This window comes from Acipenser ruthenus, chromosome 2 (assembly GCF_902713425.1).
Source record: "Acipenser ruthenus chromosome 2, fAciRut3.2 maternal haplotype, whole genome shotgun sequence".
Lineage (NCBI taxonomy): Eukaryota > Metazoa > Chordata > Actinopteri > Acipenseriformes > Acipenseridae > Acipenser > Acipenser ruthenus.
In genome coordinates, this window is record NC_081190.1 from 13,629,629 (window position 1) to 13,650,166 (window position 20,538).

At 36.7% G+C, this 20,538-nt stretch overlaps 1 protein-coding gene across 9 annotated transcripts in view; it reads left to right on the forward strand.

Annotated features, from left to right (window-relative positions):
• LOC117973232 (electrogenic sodium bicarbonate cotransporter 1) overlaps positions 1-20,538 on the forward strand; it is a 91,337-nt gene that overhangs the window by 36,626 nt on the left and 34,173 nt on the right. For 5 of the 9 annotated variants that reach the window (XM_058989879.1, XM_058989880.1, XM_058989883.1 and 2 more), the window contains exons 7-11: positions 2,863-2,939; positions 11,396-11,553; positions 14,991-15,078; positions 17,908-18,062; positions 20,018-20,131. In XM_058989879.1, coding sequence (XP_058845862.1) covers positions 2,863-2,939; positions 11,396-11,553; positions 14,991-15,078; positions 17,908-18,062; positions 20,018-20,131 — 592 coding nt within the window. Of the gene's footprint in view, positions 1-1,608; positions 1,705-2,862; positions 2,940-11,395; positions 11,554-14,990; positions 15,079-17,907; positions 18,063-20,017; positions 20,132-20,538 lie in introns of all 9 variants that reach the window. The other 4 variants (XM_058989869.1, XM_058989871.1, XM_058989876.1 and 1 more) reach the window with 1 other exon arrangement.

Consider the following 20,538-nt stretch of genomic DNA (forward strand, 5'->3'; position numbering starts at 1 on the left):
TCATTACTTGGTAATTGTTGACCAGTTAATATAAAGTTTTCCCCACTTTCTTATACTTTTCACTGAGGTCTGATTCTGTGGGTTATATGGGTGGATGGTGCTGATGAGGACATACATCTCTTACATGCTGGCTAATCTTAGCTGCCATTAAAACATGGGAATATAGTTCAACTTCACTTCAAAGTAGGCTATTTAAATATGAAAACTCTGCTGTTAAAGTATTTATGAATAATTCCATCAAATTAACTTGCCACCTTGCCAGGAGTCCAGTGTTTTAAAAAAGCTGCTATTTTAGTTTCATGATTTTTTAATTTCATTAAATGGTTTTGAAACAATGTTAAAATGACGTTGTTGGCAAAGTTCGTAATCCAGCATCAAGTCCTTCAAGTGTGCGCATGCTGAGGTACTTGTTTTGCATAACCGTGGGACACAAATAGAATACCTAACTGCCTTAGACTTCCCTTATTTTATATAATCCTTAGTGAGGATTTGAACCTGATACATTCCACCACAGTCCTGTGCTGTAATCAGATATGTTGCTGTAAGTGCAAAGCTATTGAAACATCCCTGAAATAAACAATGTTATTTTTTACTCTTCTGGTGTTATGTACAAACCCACAGTTAGCACTTCCAACATAGAGAGTTCAGTTAAATCAGGAAAATGGGTCATTGTGGAAGAAAGGCTTAAACTTTTGGCCCAGATGAGATCAGACTTATAATTAAGTAGCACAAATCATAACACAGTGAGGTCTGCTAGTACTTTATTACTGTTGCCTTACAGTTAATGAAGATGTGTCTGCAACGTACGTATTATACACCCTGCTAAACGATGCAAACCACACGCTAGTGTCTGTACTGTGAAAGAGTTGATCACCATGACCTACATTCGTGGTATGTTGAATAATGTATTGTAACAAATGCCAGTGCAAATTCAAGTAAGTGGTACTGAGGATATAGACTTTACTGGCCCAGTCAAAATGCAGATATCGCTAATGCAGTAGTCCTGATACCCACAGGAACTTGTGGAAAGGAGTTACCTGTATCAAGCTGTGAATAAATGCACTGAAGTATAAACATAGGGGTGCCTGCACTGTATCCCAGTTTCCCCCTGGAAATAATCAAACTACAGGTTTAAAACATTTCATCAGATTTCATCATATTATTTCATGCTACGGCAGCCCACCAATAAATATGCACGTGACTCCAATCTTTGTTTCTAAACCAAGTTTTTTCTATGGAGGAAAATAGAACAGAACTAGACTCTTATTTGAAGCTAAAATAGCATGGTACATTACAAGCCTTTTAATAACACTTCTCACACACCGGACTTCTATGGAAATGTTATTTGTAGTCCCCGCCTCCCCTGCCTATAACAGCAAGTCAAAGAGGTATTTACTCCTGCACCATAAACCTGAAATGTAATTGATCTACATTTTAACATGAAGTGAGATTTTGATCTGCTTTCTGTAACCTCTGCTGCTTTTCCTTTGGCGTTTGGCTCTGTCACACTCTTTCTCTTTTGGCTCTGTCACACTCTTTCTCTTTTCCCTTTTCATTTTACTGTCTTGCTGCTCTTGCCCGATCTCCATTCTGCTTGTGGCGCTAAAGCACGTAGTCAGCTTGAAAACCCTATGCCTTGCTTAACAATCCGCACCTCGGACGAGGACCTTCAAGCCTGGAAGAGCCCGAGCATGGGATGGCTTAGTAAGTTGAAAGGACATTAGAAATGGCATCGTAGCACTGGATAACAAGATAATATAACGCTATCTAAAATAATTAGATTGGATTGAGGATTTAGTATAGATAGTTAAAATACCTTCAGATCTTGCATTGAAGAAGGCTAATAACTGGGCAGCAATGTGCAAGACAGATTTTGTGTTTGTCTCTATGCCCAAAACTATTACTATAAAGATTCAAATACATTCTATAATTTTAAAGGTGCAGGCCTTTAATTTTGCATGGCCAGTGTACAGTAGATGCCATAGAGGCATAATAAGCTGACTTTGCCTCTATCTAATGTGACAAATTCACATAGCTAAACTGGAGAAAACATTCAATTTTCCTGTATTTTTATCTCCATATAAAGCTGACCCTGTTAACATTGAAGTGAACCAATTTATTATATCAACCCCACATTTTACATATAGATTTATTTTTTTCAAAACTAAAATAAAGAAAAAAATTTAATCGTTCCTACAGGCAGGTTATTTTTCAGTGGCTGCATCAAACTGACATTTGAGTCATTATCCCATATTGTAAACAAAAACAGTATGACTTGTATGTAAAAATGCTAGTGTAGAAAGGATGTTTTTAGACAGATGGTATATTGGGTGTGCAGCTCTCTACTATTCTGTTCTTCATGGTCTTGTTTATGGGTTCTATGCTTAATTAGACCTACAGTATGAGGCTTTGGAAAAAATGTCCACTTACCTGCCTCTAACTAACTTTTGAGGTTTTTTTATATTTGGAAACTCAAAAGTAAAAAGGTATAATAATTTGATAAAATGTACAGTTTAAACGTGAATAGTTTTTCCCATCCTGTCCATCTTATGGTACAAGGTCGGCAGAAATGTGATTGAAGAGCAGTTCACATTTAAAGTGTATAAACGATTTGAATGAGAGATTTTAGAGATTCATTCTCACCAGCTGTGGCAAGTAAGGTCTTTAAATTTTGCTAACTTATCATAACTTCATATGTAAGAACCAAACAAGAACCCTCTAAATACACCCTCTGTCTGTCTCTGTATTCTACACTCTGCATCTAGTATAAGCTTAGTTGCTGTCTTTAAGCTTTCACTACATAAAAGATGAATGTATGATGACTAATTAGGCCTAACTTGTACACGGCATTGATTTTTATAGGTAGCCCAACAACTACTCATCGAAACCTGACATCCAGTAGCATGAATGACATTTCCGATAAACCAGAAAAAGACCAGGTACGTTAAATCAATGGAACAGCATGTTTTGAGGGGTATAAAGCCTTATGCAGCCTCTGTATTGCTTTCTGCTTCAGATCACTGAAGCTGAAAAGTAGCGTGAAAGTAGTGTTTCCTTTTCACAGGAATGCTGCCTTATAAGTCTTAAATGGAAGGCTGTACACTACCTCCCAGACTAGGTAACACTTTTTTTTTCATCGATAGTTTTAGGCAGGTTATGAAGGATTATGAACTGGATTTTAAAGATCACTTTTTATATGTATATCTAAAATACATGACATTAACATTGTGAGTCTGGCTTATTTGTCCATTTCCTTTATCAACAAGGTAATTGAAATTACAGACAATGTCTGGACTCCTGTCTTGTTTTTATCTTAGTATTACTTTTTAAAATATTATCTTATAGTCTGGAAGCCATTTCAGTCTAGTATTGATTTATTCAACTTATATTTTCTGTTAGAGGAATCCCTGAGAAACATGAACATCTCTGTTTAGACTAAAGTGGTGCAGGTTCTGAGATATTGCCTAATTTATGTACCCGCCCCTCCATGTGAAATAACCAGCTTTAGAGGATGTGAGGTCACATATGGGGCTATAACTGGTTTCTCTTGACATAACCATACATATTTAGTGTCATTTTTCTTCACATGGATAGACCATTTCTATGGTGTAAGTCACAATCTAAGTCATTGATCTATGTACTCACCACAGGTTAAAAGGTCTTCATTCTGAATTTAGCACCGAGTTGTCTTACGATAACTCTATTTTTGTTGTTTTCAAACATGGTTTAGGAGGTAGAAAGACTCAAAGATCATGTTTCTGACACATTTTGGATTTGTCCCTGTGTCCCCTTTGTAGATAGGAATACCTACAGAGTGGAGTGAAGTGTCTAAGTTCAATATATAAGGGGATTTGTGCAATTTTTCCTAGAAGCATATTTGGCATACTTATAGATAATGACCCAACAAATAATTCCTGATATAGTGTCATGCTGACAAGAGCATTGTTACCATGATAATCATGAGTAAACATTTGGTAATATGTTAACACTGACAAAATCACCATTCTAATGTGTTTACTTATCACTCCTGTACTAAACATATAAGCTGGCAACTTCATATTTTCAGTGTTATGGATTCTCTGTGAGCAAAATCTAACAGCACTTTGAACTGTGACCTAACATGGCCTCCATATTGTTTTCCATAAAACAGCTTCTATGTTGGAGATCATAATCTATTTACTCATTTGATTAATTGTTTGAAAACAACAAAGTAGAGCTATCATGAGGCAACTAGGTGCTAAATTCTACTGAAAGACTCACACATATCAGTGAATGTGACTTACACCAAATATGTATGGTTATGTCAAGATAAACCAAAGTTATACCCCCATTCTTGACCTCACGTATGTTCTAAAGCTGGCTGTGTCACATGGAGGGGCGGGTATATAGATTAGGCCATATCTTAGAACCTGCACCACTTTTATGTCCACAACAGTGATTTCCATGTTTCTCAGGGATTCCTCTAAAAGAAAATGTATGTGATATTAATTAATAATCAGTTTTGGCTCATAGACAATTGAGAGCTTTATGATTTAATTATCTTTCTCTTGTGTTTTGAACTTTGTGCTTAGATAATTGAGCCTTGTAAGCAGGTTAAAGTAAGCATAGCAATCAGAAATCAAGGTACCAGTTTGGTTACTGATTAATTTTGTTTTGCTGCATGTATCTTTATAAGTAATTGACCTTGTTTATACATTGTAGGTGTTTCAGTTTGAAATGCACAGATTAGGCAAGTTGCTTTTTCTCATGAAGTATTTAATATAATCACCATTTTGTTATGTTTTCTATGAAGCACTGTATTCCTTCAAATTTAAGACGCCCTTGAATTTAAGACGTGGCCCATATATCCCACCCTCAATATGAGGAAAAAATAAAACATCAAATAAAGCTGCATATACAAAGATAGAACAGTCTGCTGTCACACAGAGCATTACAGTTATGTTGTGCTTCTCATTAGCAGTCGTAATCACTCACACCTGTTTTTCTCCCTTTTTGTGAACTGTGGTATTACTTGGCATGCCAAAAAATATGGGGGTCTGATCAGCATTTCCGATCTGTCCAAGTTCGTACTGTTTGTTAGAACAGAGCTTAATATGAAACGCTAATGACGCTTCTTAGAAAATGGCTGCCTGTATGTCATGGATGATTTGAGATCGGGCAGTGACGTCTTTGTTCGTCTTTTCTCGGCAGCTGGTCGCGTTGCTGTTTGTGTACTTGGTATTCACATCTTTTGTTAGCAATTTTAATACACATATCACTATACTCAAATTTAAGATGCAGACTATTTATTAGAAGAGAAAAAATGGTTTAAAAAGTGCTTCTTAAATTCGAAGGAATACGGTACTTAGAAAATGTAACAATAACCAGTTTTCTATTATGTCTTTCACATATTGAAAATTAGATAAGAGCTAAACATTGGGAAGCCAGTGTGACCTCTGCCACCTGTAACTTGTGATGACCAGTAATATGTAAAAATCCCAATCCAAATGTGTCATCAGTAATAATTATAGGACAGCATGTTTTGGTCTGTCTTCTAGCTTAGCTTTAGGATTTGTTTCATCCTTTAAATACAGTTGCTACTATTCGCACACTACCGCCAGCTGTTTTGTATGGATGAATGATAAATAAAGTGAGTTGCTGAGTAAACCTTTTACTGCACGGACCAACATGACAGGATCAAAATTTAAGCTATTGGTGCTTTGAACCTGTCATTTAATAGATGATGGTGGACGTTAAACAAACCGCAGTGTCTTGTTTTGAACACGAGACGAATAGCTCTTTAAACTGGATTTATTTTGTGCGATGTGTTTTGTTACTTCTCCATGTCTGTACAAAAGTGACCAATTATTTGTGGTTATATGAGGTTATTCTAAATCCCTTCAAGCATTCCCTCTGTCACTCTGTGACAAGGAGCTGTCCCTCCGTGAACTAAGAATCAAAAGCACAAGCTGGTACTATTTCCAGGACACTAGTCCCAATTTCCTCTTTAAACTACAGCACTATAGAGTGGACACTTAAGATACAGCACCCCCATAAGGGTTTCAAAATAGCCTTTACATACATGTAATACCTCTAAACCTATTACTGATCTGTAGCAAATCCTACGACAAGGAGGGCCAAGCTTATGTGCCTGCAGCTATGCTTAGACTGTGATGGGGCTTTCCTGTTTGTTCACAATTGAGAATGTAAAAAAAAAAACAACAACATGAAAGCCAAATTCTGTTTTCAGATTAAGTAGAGATAAATTGACAATATTGTAAACAACCAGCAATGAATAACTGCAGTTATTCACGGCAAGGCTTATGTAATTGATACTGTTGCAATGCTCGCCAACATAACATTTAGACCACCCACATACCAATTGGTTAAGTAGTTAACAGACTTGAGAGAAATGTTGCTCAAATCATTTTCATACATTAAACGGTTGTTATAAGAAATGTTATTGATGATTTGTTAAACACATCTCCCATTATTTGAGTTTCAATTTGCTTGTTTAAGCATATGGAGGCTTTCTCTATGGACATTCACTTATATACCTATCCACATATCTATAAAGTAAGAGAAAAAAAAAAAAGCACTCTTGGCACAAAGGGGTGACATTAATAAATGGTTGCTGTATATCTCTTTGTGTTCAAGTTTACAATATTTATTTGAGCTGTACACATATAAGCTTCCTTAGCTGTGTTTATTTGGTAAATAGCTCTTTATCAGCTGAGGCCAAATATGCAACTCCTGTAGCTAATGAAAAGGATCTGTGATACCAGACTCTCCCACTTATTTGTACTGCATGCCATGTCAAATTCACAGAATACTAAAACATTCCGAAAATGTTCCAGACTGATAAAAACTCTAAATACATTTGAACTGAGGTCAGGCCCATACCACTGGAATGATCATGTTGTAGGTTAATTAATTTATCACCGCTAGCCTCAAGTTTCTTAGTCCTGTGCTTTCTTTCATTTAAATGGGTAGGACTGTACAGGGCCATTGACTATCAACACAGCTTTTTGATAAGGATATTCTTGCATACTGTTCTGTCTACTCATGTGCATCATTTTAACAACAACAAAAACTTAGAAATAGAAAAGTAGTAAGTGATTAGGCATAGGAATTTTTGTAAAACATACTTTTACTGTTTTAAAATACAGTAGTGATTGTGTTTTGTGTGTTTTCCGCTATAACCAACTTCCTGTTGGTTGGCACAATCACTCCACATGCAGAGTAAAATGGGTATAGTATGGAAGCACGTGGAGCACAATTAGTTCTCGTGCAGCTGTATCGAGATTCCAATTGAATGATTGATTAGAAATCGAGTCTTGGTACAGCTGCATAAAGGAGGCAGTGTTTCACTCACTCTGGGTTGGGTGTTCAGGGAGAAGAAACAGGAGAGAGAGAGAGGAGAATTAAAATCAGAATAATAAAGATTGTGCTCCCCGTGCTTCCATACTCTACACATTTTAATCTGCATGTGACGTGATTGTGCCATCCTCGTGTCTAAATACAAATATACATTTTAAATCACTCGTGCTCCACATAGCCCATTATATCCCATTCACCAATACCTATACACCAACATTAACACACCACATGCAACATATAAACATAAAATACACACAGGGGTGGGCACGCTGCCACATTCCCACACTTGAAAGGGTTTACATTAAAAATCCCAAGACAGTCCAAGGGCTTACTTTTTCATTAAATATCTGACGACTGCAACACTGAAGTTGTAAAACTGTCTTATGAGCTAGATTAAAACAGTGATAACCGATAAAGGTAATCAATCATTCCTTTGTTTGATTTTGAATATCTGATAGCCATTCCCCTTTCATGTTTCAACACCTCGTTAAAACCTAATTTTTTAACTGCTATGCACAGTGGGAATGAGTTGGACTTTTGTTGCAAACCATTATTTATTTGAAAGCTACTGCGCTTCCCGAAGTCTAGACTGTAATATGTTTGAGAAAACAAATCTTACGCAACAGGTTTTAAACACATTTATTATTTTATATACTTTGCAATATATTAGTTTTGGTATGTCTAAAGTATATTCTCAAACAATTTAAATAAACGCTAGCATGCGTCTAAAATCTGTGGCATAAGATTTAGGTTTAAACTTTGTGTGTTAGCTTTTCTTCAATGAAGCAGAGCTATAAAACTATGATAGAAGATTCATTTTCACAATTAGTTAATTGCAGTTATTGTTTAGCAGCAGCAGTGTTTTTTCCAAACAGGATGTAAAGCACTGATATGTGTTATCAGTTCATACACACAAGTGTTCTGTGAAAAACAATGACAAGATAGCACTGGTATTCAAACTGGAGACACATCTGAAAGGGATGTGTGCTTTGAGGAGTTGGAACCATTTATCAGATTAAGTGTTCTTCATTAGAACACCATGAAACCTGTTATTTATAAAACATGGTTCAGTGTGATTGATACTGGTATTCGAAGTAGGAAAGTAACAGGTATTATTGACACCATTTTAAAATACGACAAATCCATTAGGACCCGTTAAGAAACTGTCAACTGTTTTTTTTTTTTGTTTTGTTTTGTTTCTTTTATGGTTACTTTAAACACACATCTCTAATAGTTGTGTGTTGAGTAAATTGTTACGTTATTTGTAACTGCATGTACTGTACTGTGTGTAACCTCATAACATCTTGTAATTCTTTTTATTGACAATTCAAACAAAACTGTGTATGATCTTGAACTTAAAAATAAGGGTCATAAAATTGATGTATGTTGACCCAGCATTAAAACAACACCTAAAACCGAGGCTGGCTGTCAGACTAAGCATTCCTGGTCCAGAAAACTAAGATCTGTTTACAGTTTGTTTAATGGGTTTACAGTTTGTTTTATAGAAAGGCTGTGCCAAACGTGTCCTTGTACAATTTCTACACGTTTTTGATAAATGTACTGTACTGTACAACATGAACCTGTTGAAAAGATTACATTTTTATACCCTGATGTCCTTGTAAAGCAGGGACAAAGGCTGTTCAGATTCTGAGGGCTGATTGCAACAATCGGAGACTACTGCAATAAGTGATATGCATTCCTTGGTTAGGCATGCCAGCATTATCATTTATTAACCTTACCAACTATTATTTTACAATACAATACAGTGAGAATGATGCCATCTTGTTTAAGTGTAAAGGAGATTCTTTTATAGCTTCATTTGATGGGTTTGAGTCTCTTATAATAGTTTCAAGTTAATACAAATGTGCTTTATGTAAATGTTGCTGTATTGCAGCCTATTTCACTGTACCCCATGTCCTAATATTGGTCACCTTGTGATTCAAAGTCCTTGTTTTCTATCACTAAATATAGCCCCCACAGCATGGAAGCTAACAGTTTGTGACTGTTGTGCTTACTCCAATAAAATGTAATATAATTAAAATCTTTGTAACACTGGAGAAAATGCCTTCTATATTATTATGTTTTTTGTAGCACATTTCTCTTGTTTAAAATGCAATGTTACCACCAGGTCCTGGGATATTATAGTTTATAAGGTCTAGTCTTTACTGTTCCTTTGCTTGTTCAGACATGAGCTAGATTTAACAAGATTCTGGAAATTAGGTCAGTCTAGAACCTATTCAAAATGTACTGATTTGCATAGCCATTTGCAAGCTGTGGAACATTTTAAGTTTTATTATTTGACAGAGCAACACAAACTCAAAACAACTAAAAGAAATCGCATCACTGATTAAAAAAATAATAATAATAATAGAAAAAAAACAGGCTTTAAGGATTCATTCTTAAAAGTTTAGTCTAATGAGCAAAGTATAATGGAACAAGTTACCCTCTAAACTATTTCGAAACTTAAAAAAGAAATGTCTTGAATTCATGCATTGGTTCAGGCTTAATGAAATGATTTTGCCTTACTTTTTCAAGTCAGCCCCATAAAAAAAAAAAACACCTTCTGTCCTCATTTGTGCTTTCGAGAGCTGATAGTATTATCAGTTTAAATGTCTCCTACCGCAAACATACTTAAAACCCAGCTGCTTTTGGCCCGGTGGTTAATGAAGTCATATTCGGTCAGTGACAGAGTTTAATTTACACTAGCAGGAACCATTTATATATTATGTCAAGCCTATTTGATATAAGCCTGAATACCTCAGTTGAACAGAGCTGCTCTGTTAGTATCTTGGGTATCATGCTGCTTTAGTTACCACAGGGTTCCAGTGTGATCCCCCAGCATGGAATACTTAGTAATGAATGACTATACTGACCAAATTTCTGATCAGGATTCTTGCATTTAAACTGCAAGCTTGACCTTTTCATCTTAAGGTAATTCAATAAACTGTACAACACGTTTTTGGTTTTTATTCGGTTTTCAGGAATAAATGAAAATATTATTTTTAGACTGCACTTTTACCTTTCTCATGGATGATCATAGATATGTTTTCATTCGTCGAAGGCACGAAAACCTGCGGTCAGCAGTAGCATTAGTCATTGGGATAGTATACAAGTGCCTGGCACATGTTTCTTTTGTCAAGAAGTGAGGAGGCATCACCCCCCTCCCCCTACTTTTAAAAGTGAGGGGGCCACTGCCCCCCTGGCCCCCTGGCTCCGGTGTCCCTGCTGAGAGGTTGCCATGGAAATGCTTTTGCTAGGGAGACCAACTTTGTTGAGGCCTCATGGAAACAGGTTATACAGCAGTGGGAGATTGAGTAACAAACTCTTTTGCTTTTGATAAATGATTTACGATTTGTTGTTAGAAAGAAATGCAGGCTTAGCTGCGAGAATAAGATTTAGAGGTTTTTTTTGTTACATTTTTGTTAAGATATGTCACCATGTTTAATTGCAACCCAATGAGAGAGAGCGAGAGAGAGAGGGTTAGTTATCCAGTTTTGTTAAAGTTACAGTTTTAGGATGAAATAATTGAGAGGTTTGTACAGTGCCACAAACCAGTAATACGCGTTTTGTATGTTAAAGCTGTAGGATGAATTGCACACTAACTTTGTTTAAATGGTATTCTTCAGTGTGTATTGGAACAGACAATAAGAACCTAGTTATGAAAAGCTTTGTTGTGAAGAGTACATGCATAAAAATGACCAGCACACATCTTTGTAATGTGAGATTGATATCTGCTGTGGCTGAACATAGTGACCTTTTTGTAAAACTAATATCTGCCACTCTCAGACCTACTTTCATTTTTTTTTCTTGAATGAGGAGCTTAATTATTAATGTAACTGTTGAAACTTGAGGTTTGAAAATGACAGTTCCCTCATTCTTTATTTATTTGAACAGCCATTTCTTTCCTAAACAAGTGCTCTAACCGGATGTTTTCCTGCTATAAACAGACCTCAAGTACGCATGATTATGTTTTCAATTACACAGCTATCTCGGTTGTTTATTTGGAAGTTTCTGACTGTTTGTTTTACCTACCCAGCTGAAAAACAAGTTCATGAAGAAGCTTCCCCGGGATGCTGAGGCCTCCAATGTGCTGGTAGGCGAGGTGGATTTCCTGGACAGCCCCTTCGTTGCTTTTGTGCGGCTTCAGCAAGCAGTAATGTTGGGAGCCCTGACTGAAGTTCCTGTACCGACCAGGTAGGAGGATTATGGAAAAGAAAGGGATTACATTTGGTCAGAAGTATGGGGGGATTCATTGGGCAATTACACTAATTCGAATCGATCAATAAGATCTCAATTTAATATACATATCACTTCAATAATGCATTTTGAAAATGCTATTGTGATTTGAAGTAAATGGCAATCAAATGGTTTCAGTGAATGTTGATGGCGCATTAGTTAGGCAGTGTGGATGGGGTATACATCTATACACATTTGTATCAGGCAGGACAGAAGAGGCAGAGGGGTAGCACTATACATAAGAAATAGTCTTGAAGCCCATATGTTAAATCTGGATGAAGAAAACAACGGATATGGGTCAGAATAATGGACACAAATTAAAAGGGCATAATAGGAGCATGCTATAGACCGCCAAATTCAGACGCTGAGCAAAATAATCTGTTATACAATGACATTAGAAATGCGTGTAGCAAAGGAGAAGCCATACTAATGGGGGATTTCAACTTCCCCCATATAAAATGGGAAAACCCAGTGGGAAGCACGACGGACGAAATTGAAATGGTGGAAATGACAAATGACTGCTTCCTAATGCAATTTGTCAAGGCATCGACTAGAGGGGAGGCATGAAGTGAAGTGATTTTTAAAACCCAAAAAGTAATGACTAAAGCTAAGGTTTACAATTTTAGAAAGGCAAACTATGAAGGTATGAAACAGAGACTAACAGAAGTAGATTGGAGTAAAATAGAGAAAACATCCACAGAAAAAGTTTGTCTTTTTAAAAAAATGTAGTACTAGAGGCTCAAAACAATTACATCCCAAAAGTAGACAAATCTAAATCTAAAACAAAATGGTCAAAATTGTTTAATAGATCAATAAAAAAAAAAAATTCAGCAAAAAAAGGCACTGTGCAGAGCGTTTAAAAGGGACCAAAAACAAAGTTCACCGAAATAGTACTTGGAACTGCAAGCGCAAGTCAAAAAGGAAGTTAGAAAGGTCAAGAGAGAGATAGAAATGAACATTGCTAAGGGGGCTAAAACCAATTCCAAAAAGTTTTTTTTTAATATTATAATAGCAAGAGAACATTCAAAGAGGAGGTTAAATATCTAAGAGCTACAAATGGCAAAATCATAGAAGAAGAGAAAAAAATAGCAAATATATTAAATGATTACTTTTCACAAGTTTTTACAAAGGAGGATACGGACAACATGCCCCACATGTCAACCTGTTTCTATCCTGTTTTAAATAACTTTAGCATAACTGAGGTAGAAGTGTTAAAGGGACTAGGAGCTCTTAAAATAAACAAATTCCCTGGGCCGGATGAGATCCTCCCAGTAGTACTCAAAGAAATGAAAGAAGTTATTTACAAACCGCTAACCAAGATCATGCAACAGTCTCTTGACACAGGGGTTGTACCAACAGACTGGAGAATTGCAAACGTAATACCGATCCACAAAAAGGGAATCAAAACCGAACCAGGTAACTACAGACCAATAAGCCTGACTTATATTATATGTAATCTTATGGAAACTATAATAAGATCCAAAATGGAAAATTACCTCTATGGTAACAGTATCCTGGGAGACAGTCAGCATGGTTTTAGTAAAGGTCTAACTAACCTGCTTTTTGAGGATGCAACATCGACAATGGATAATAGCAAAGCACATGACATGGTATAATAAGCACAATTGTTAAATTTGCAGACGACACAAAAATAGGAGGAGTGGCAAACACTGATGCAGCAGCAAATGTCATCCAAAATGACCTAGACAGCATTCAGAACTGGGTAGACACATGGCAAATGACATTAAATAGAGATAAGTGTAAGTTACTTCATGCAGGCAATAAAAATGTGCATTATAAATATCATATGGGAGATGCTGAAATTGAAGAAGGAATCAATGAAAAAGATCTAGGAGTTTATGTTGACTCAGAAATGTTTTAATCTAGACAATGTGGGCAAGCTATAAAAAAAGTCCATCAGGATGCTCAGATATACTGTGAGAAGTGTTGAATTTAAATCAAGAGAAGTAATGTTAAAACTTTACAATGCATTAGTAAGATCTCATCTAGAATACTGTGTTCAGTTATTGTCACCTTGCTACAAAAAGGATATTGCTGCTCTAGAAAGAGTGCAAAGAAGAGCGACCAGAATTATTCCGGGTTTAAAAGGCATGTCATATGCAGACAGGCTTAAAGAATTGAATCTATTCAGTCTTGAACAAAGAAGACTATGCGGCGATCTGATTCAAGCATTCCAAATTCTAAAAGGTATTGACAATGTCGACCCAAGGGATTTTTTCGACATGAAAAAAGAAACAAGGACCAGGGGTCACAAGTGGAGATTAGATAAAGGGGCATTCAGAACAGAAAATAGGAGGCACAGAGAATCGTGGGAATCTGGAACCAACTCCCCAGTAATGTTGTTGAAGCTGACACCCTGGGATCCTTCAAGAAGCTGCTTGATGAGATTCTGGGATCAATAAGCTACTAACAACCAAACGAGCAAGATGGGCTGAATGGCCGCCTCTCGTTTGTAAACTTTCATATCATACATGTACTGTACATCTGAATGGTGTAACTTTACATTTACAGGCAAACACAGTATTTAGTTGAAAAGGTGAAGTAACTAACTGAATTAGCATCAGTTATCATTATCATTTATAATAGGTTTTCTGAAAAACCTCCAGGTATCTCAATACAGAGCAACTGTCCAGTCAATAATGGTTCTCAAATAGTACTGTCTTTGCTGGACAAACATTGTGCCTATCAGTGTTTCACACTTTCAGTAAAACAGGATGGCACAACATGTGTTAGGTATAATTCTAACTGGAATGGGCTCCAGCAAATAAAGGACAGTGCAGGAGCAGACCAACACGAATGAAAAGGCTGCTCTATGCTGGCTTACTTTAGACTTGTTTCAAGAAAGACATATATTAAAGATCTAATAAAGTGTAGGAGGATGTATTTTAAAACATTAGGGGCTTTTAAACTTTAAGCTGATTTCATCTAGCTGCTGTGTTTTAGCTACTGTATTTGTCCCGGTAAGAAAGCCTCTCTCTGTCTCCCTCTTGCTTCTGTAGATGAAAGAATCCCACATTGTATCCACACAGACATTTTTAGAAACTGTATTCAATAGAATCCTTTTTCCTTTTCTTTTTGTTGGTTATCAGTGGTTGTCTTTGTGTGCCAAATGACACTGTGATCCATGACAGAAGTACTCCCATACCTTGAGTCATTGCGAGCCACATGAGATACAAATATATTGAAAATAAAATGCACACCAAATGTTAAGCATTCTACATGTTCAGTAGTTTTGGCTGATGATAAAAGAGAGGCACACATTAACTTTTTGGCAGTACAATATTAAGCAGCCCCTTGTGATAAGGAAATAGTACACATATCTATTGTGTGAGGACATCACATTTTAATTGTGGCAACACTTTATTTTCTATCAGATTCCTTTTTATCCTGCTGGGACCCAAAGGCAAAGCCAAGTCTTACCATGAAATCGGGAGAGCCATTGCCACTCTCATGTCGGACGAGGTAAGTCCAGAGCTAGTAGTTGTAGTGTTTGGCAGCGCTTCGCACTGACGTGTCTTTAAAGAGGGAAGAGAGAGCAGTCAGTCACCATGCTTATCCAATGATGTGCTCCTCTTTTTAATGGTACCTCTGTAGGTGCAGTTCCAAATTGTGTGATATTTCTTTACACTAATAGCGGAATTGAAGTCAACTCCAACCCAGGTCTCTATTAACCCACTGTCCCACATTAGAAGCCAATGGTAATTTATTTTGCCTTTGCCCTGATCAGTTTTATTAGCAAAATAAGTTTCCTTTTACCAGATTCCTATTGGCACCATCATGTCAGGTACCAGTAATTGAATTAGTTTTGTTATATCCTGTAACAGCTTTCATGGCTTAAGACACTTTTGTTCCTAGAGTAGACTGTACGACATAACTGAGTCCTACAGTATTTACGAACCTGACAGGAAAAGCTTTTAGCGACAGCCCCAGTTTCTTTTCTTTCTTTTTTTCAAATCAATGCAACCCTCAAAATCAATTCAAGGCAACATTTTTGTTTATCCGAGAGGTTATAAAAAATGAGTTAAATATTGACATTACTTTTTATAAAGGGATACCTTTATAAAAACTACATTTTAATAATACAGTATTTAATGTTTTATCTGTTTGGATCATTATATATTGTAACGTTGAGTGAACATGAAGACAGACAGAGACAGGGACTGCAGTTCTTGAATTCATGGTTTATCATTTACAGGTACTGTATTTATTTAGTCACTGTCAGCCGTGACCCATGCCTCCCAAAATAATAAACCTCGCTGGTTACTGATGTCCCTCTTTTTAAGTTCTACTGGATGTAATACTGTCTTTGACTCCTCTCTCTCTCTCTCGCACAAGAACCAAAACCCTTCTGCCGTTTTTACTGTTGCCAGCTCGAGCTTCCTTATTTGAATCTTAAAGACTCTGGAGTGTTCCATGCTCCGTGCTGCTTAACAATCTCTCTGCGTCCGAACAGCAAAACAATTCCATTTAGTTAGCGCAGACTGCCAGGTTGTTACAATATTTACCAATAACCCAGTAGCAGAGGTGGCATCAGTGACTGTTTCACACACCTAGAGGTCATTTCTAATAATAAAAATGGACGTTTTGCTTGAATAGTAAGCACAGTAAATACCTCTCTAAGCAGATACAACAGTAGAGAAAAATAGAGAACGCACATAATAGGATATATAGGTATAAAGGATTATTTTAAGTCATTTGTACTCTGCCTCAGTATTTAATCTCTTTATCTTCCATGGTCAGAGTGTCAGTGTTACTGTGCTACAGCCATGTGTTTACTAAGAGCTAGTCAGTAGCTGTTAAGAGATTATCAGCTATATGCAGAGAAAAGGGTCAGCTACAGTTTACAATTAGCCAAACATCGTGTCAGTCAGTACATACAAGTGTGCAGTTGTTATGCAGACACCTGCCTTTGTTATGTATACACTTTATAAACTTAATTAATAAAGGTTAGTACATGTTTGAACAACCTTCTAATGTTTTTCAGTAGTTGCAGTCGAAAAACTAAACAATTGTAGCAACTTGCTTTTTGTATCTTTCTGTGACCAATCGGGACACCTAAGGGTCATTTCAGCACAGCTTTTAACAAAATCTATTGCTTTTTATTAGAAAACTTGTAGATTTATCGAATCAGTGGTTCAAAAGTTGTGAAGGGCAATTCAAGGTTTTGACCAGACCCACTGACATTTATAAATTTTGTATCTCAGGATAAAAAAAGAACATGACAAGCTCCTAAAATCTCTTCTGCATTGATAAATAAAAAGACAGACTTAATTTGCTGGTAGCTATTTGTACACCTACTATTAACTTGTCTGTCTTGTATGTTTCTTTCTGTCTGTCTTTCCCATTCTTGTTGCTGTATGTACATTCCTGTTGTAAAACAATTTCCATTTGGATTTTAACTGAGCAAGCTATCCATCTACTTTTCAGCTGCGCCCTTTAGTGTACAGAAACAAACACAGCAGTTTAAACAGCAAACAGTCACAAAAACAGGATTTCCTAAAATTACACTTTGAAACAATTAGCAACTTCCCTGTAAAAACTTTGCCCAGAGAATGTAACCCTGTGAAGGAGGATACAGTAAGTTAACTTTTACAGCTTACAAATCAAGCTGCATAAAGAGCGCTCCTCCAATGTGAATATATGATGACTTCTTGGTGTTTTAGAAGTGGGTGCTTCTCTTACTGCAGCTTAATGCAAAGGGTTGCCTTTACCTATGAGATGGTGAAAGACAGCAGTTGGAGAATAGGGCATGTCCGTTCCTGAATGTTTTTGCTGCTATAATGAAGGCTTCAAATAAAATAATAACATTTTAAATGACTAGCCATTATCCTGTTTGCCCAGCTCAATCTGACACTGCATACAGTTCTTTGATCAGCAGAATTGCATATATTCATCCATGAGTCTTCCCTACCTTCCTTAAGTCTTTATCCTACTGGTATTTTTTTTTGGCACAATTGTGTGCATACAGCTTGGCAGTCTGCCAAACGGCTGTATTGTAAGGCAAGTATTTAATGGTTTTACAGTACGGGTTAACATTTACCCAGACCCCATCAACTGTATGAGTAGGCATAAAGTATTACCTCGAATGGATTTTGTACTACATTGCACTGCTCTTTCACTAATTTGTTTAATGCACAAATAGGCAATGTTGTCTTTAAAATTGTACTTGTACTATAAACTGAATAAGACCCCTTTCTTAATTCTCTGCCCATGCTATTTTAAGAAGTCACATAGCAATATAACAAGGACATGTTTTCACTTCAGTCATTTGTGTTGTTGTATGGCGTGTAGGTGTTCCATGACATTGCATACAAAGCCAAGGACAGGCAGGACCTGTTGGCTGGAATCGATGAGTTTCTGGATGAGGTGATTGTTCTTCCACCAGGTGAATGGGACCCTGCCATTAGGATAGAACCTCCAAAATCTCTTCCATCATCAGACAAGAGGTAAACATATTTAAAAAAGCATCCACAAAGAGTGGCGTAGGAAATCTTCTGATATTGAGGCCAAAATAATGCAATCAGAATAAAGAATCAGGACCTCCGAGTCACACCCTTTTCTGCCGGACAGCAATGCGGATTGAACACGCCTCAGGCCATTTTCTTTGAGAAATTTGATTGGATAACATCCAGATTTTTATGAGGAGAAAAATGCTGAACTGGCACATCTCTAAAATAAAGACAATTAGAAAAGTGACAGTATCATCATATTTAGTTCACAGCCGGGATTTTGAAATTTACAACAACAGTAATAAGGAATAGGGTTACAGATGCTTTGAGATGAAATGCAGATGTTTCATATATTATTGACTAATGTTAAATTGAGGCTTGTGAGCAAAGAAACAAAAGGTAAGTGTGTGTATGATCAGAGTGCCATTGCTCGATGTTTGCATGTTGTGCAGGTTCTGATGTGTGTGTGATGAAGAGGACAATGTGGAGAATGTGCACGTTAATGAAACAGAGTGAGGACACTTCAAAGTGCTGGACATGTTGTGTAGAGTTTTTTGTTACAGCTCAGATTGTTTTCTTCAACAATGGAGAGTGCCAGTATATGGCAGCCCAAGCTATTGACTTCCTCAGCTGTGCTCAGAATTTAACAACAAAAACAGCTCTAATTTGAAAGCTAGTCAGAACTAGAAGTGCTTGAATCGTTCTCTTAAACACCTACATGTTGGAACAACCTGTAATTATGACTATATCTTTTGAGCTGCCTACATTTAGTTAACTTTTTTTAATTTTAGTGAAGCTGCTGGTTAATCACAAAATGAGAAAGTCAACTACTGCAATATACGAAAATGTAAGAAAATACAGGCTTCATGCCTACATGTACTGTATATTTAAAAAAGTAGAGAATGTATAACAGCTTTAACAGCTGTGATCTATCTGACAAACATTTTACATGCACAGCAACAGTTAGAATGAAATGTCTGCTATAACATTGCTGTGTAGTACAGCTTGCATTTTAAGCATCCAGAAATCAAAGGTTCCTCACCTGTAATGCAGGGGTCATTTGGAAATTGAATCACCTTGATTCCTCATTTAATGGCATGTTAAAAGCAGAAAACTGATTTAATTAAATTAACCTTGTGTCCTATCACTCTGCCTCAGGTTGTGTGACAGCAGGCTGTCACATCTGTCTACCATTCACTCTGTGAGCTGCTTAAGGCATTTGCTGTGGAGCATTTAGTGACGGCAGAACCATATTACACCCCTTATATCATCATGAGGACACTAACATACAAAAGCTATATCCAAAATATTTTCATGACACTACTAGAAGTTAGCATTTGGATGTAATCTGACCCGTGAGTAAGACATGCAGACCATGTTTTAGGGTAATGCAGATATTACTGTTCTGTTGAAATAATATGGAGATTGGGCACCTTTTGTACCGCAGAAAGTACCGCTGTGTCTCTGAACTTTCCTTTTGTTGTGTGGTCAGTGGATGATATGGACATGGTAGACCCAAGAAGTACAAGCATCCTGATTTATAGGATTACTTTGCATTCGATTCCATCTGATGGATGGCTAACACTACAGTGTGTCCCTTTTTTATATAGAAACGCTTTGAAGATCTGCATGGGGCCACATAAAATGAGTGTGTAATGTACGGTAGCTTGACATTACAGTAGAATGGCAATCCCTCACTGTTAATCAAACATGTATGCCGCTTGTCTTTTCTGTTTAAGGCATGGGTTTCATTTATCCTGTTCACCGTTTAGTTAATTAGTTTGTGACACGTCTTTCCTGTTTTATAAATAAGGGCTACTACTGTGTCAGATTACCAAGTAATTGAGAGGACCTTGGTCAGAAAAAAATGATGAACGGAGCTTTGGCTCAACTCAACCTTTTCATTTAACAAAAAATAGATAAATGAATGCACTGTGCATCTCTCTGAACAGAAAGAACATGTACGCTGGAGGGGATAACGTGCAGATGAATGGGGACACACCCCATGATGGGGGACATGGAGGTGGAGGACATCATGTGAGCGATGAGCTGAAAAAAACTGGAAGGTAAGCAGTGCAAAAAAAGACCATCAATTAAGCTGTCTGCTCAATTTTCACAAGTAGCTATTGTGTAGTTAAAATACTGGTGTGTGTATGTATATATGTAATATATATATATATATATATATATATGTAATTTATATTCTTTTTTTTTTAACTAAAAATAACATTTTAATAGCAAACAATAGTGATTTGGTTTAGCGTTTTTTTGTCATATCATCAGAGCCTCTGTCAAGTGTTGATCCCTGTAAAAAAAACGTATAGCATTCTATTAGCTGTAGACTGTGTCGATATCTGTAATTAACCTTCCAGCATGTCTTTGTTCAAATGAATCCCGATGTTCGTGACTAAACCAATTTCGTCAGAGGCAAGATATTTCAGAACAAACTCCTGTTCCCGTTCATTGTTTCAGT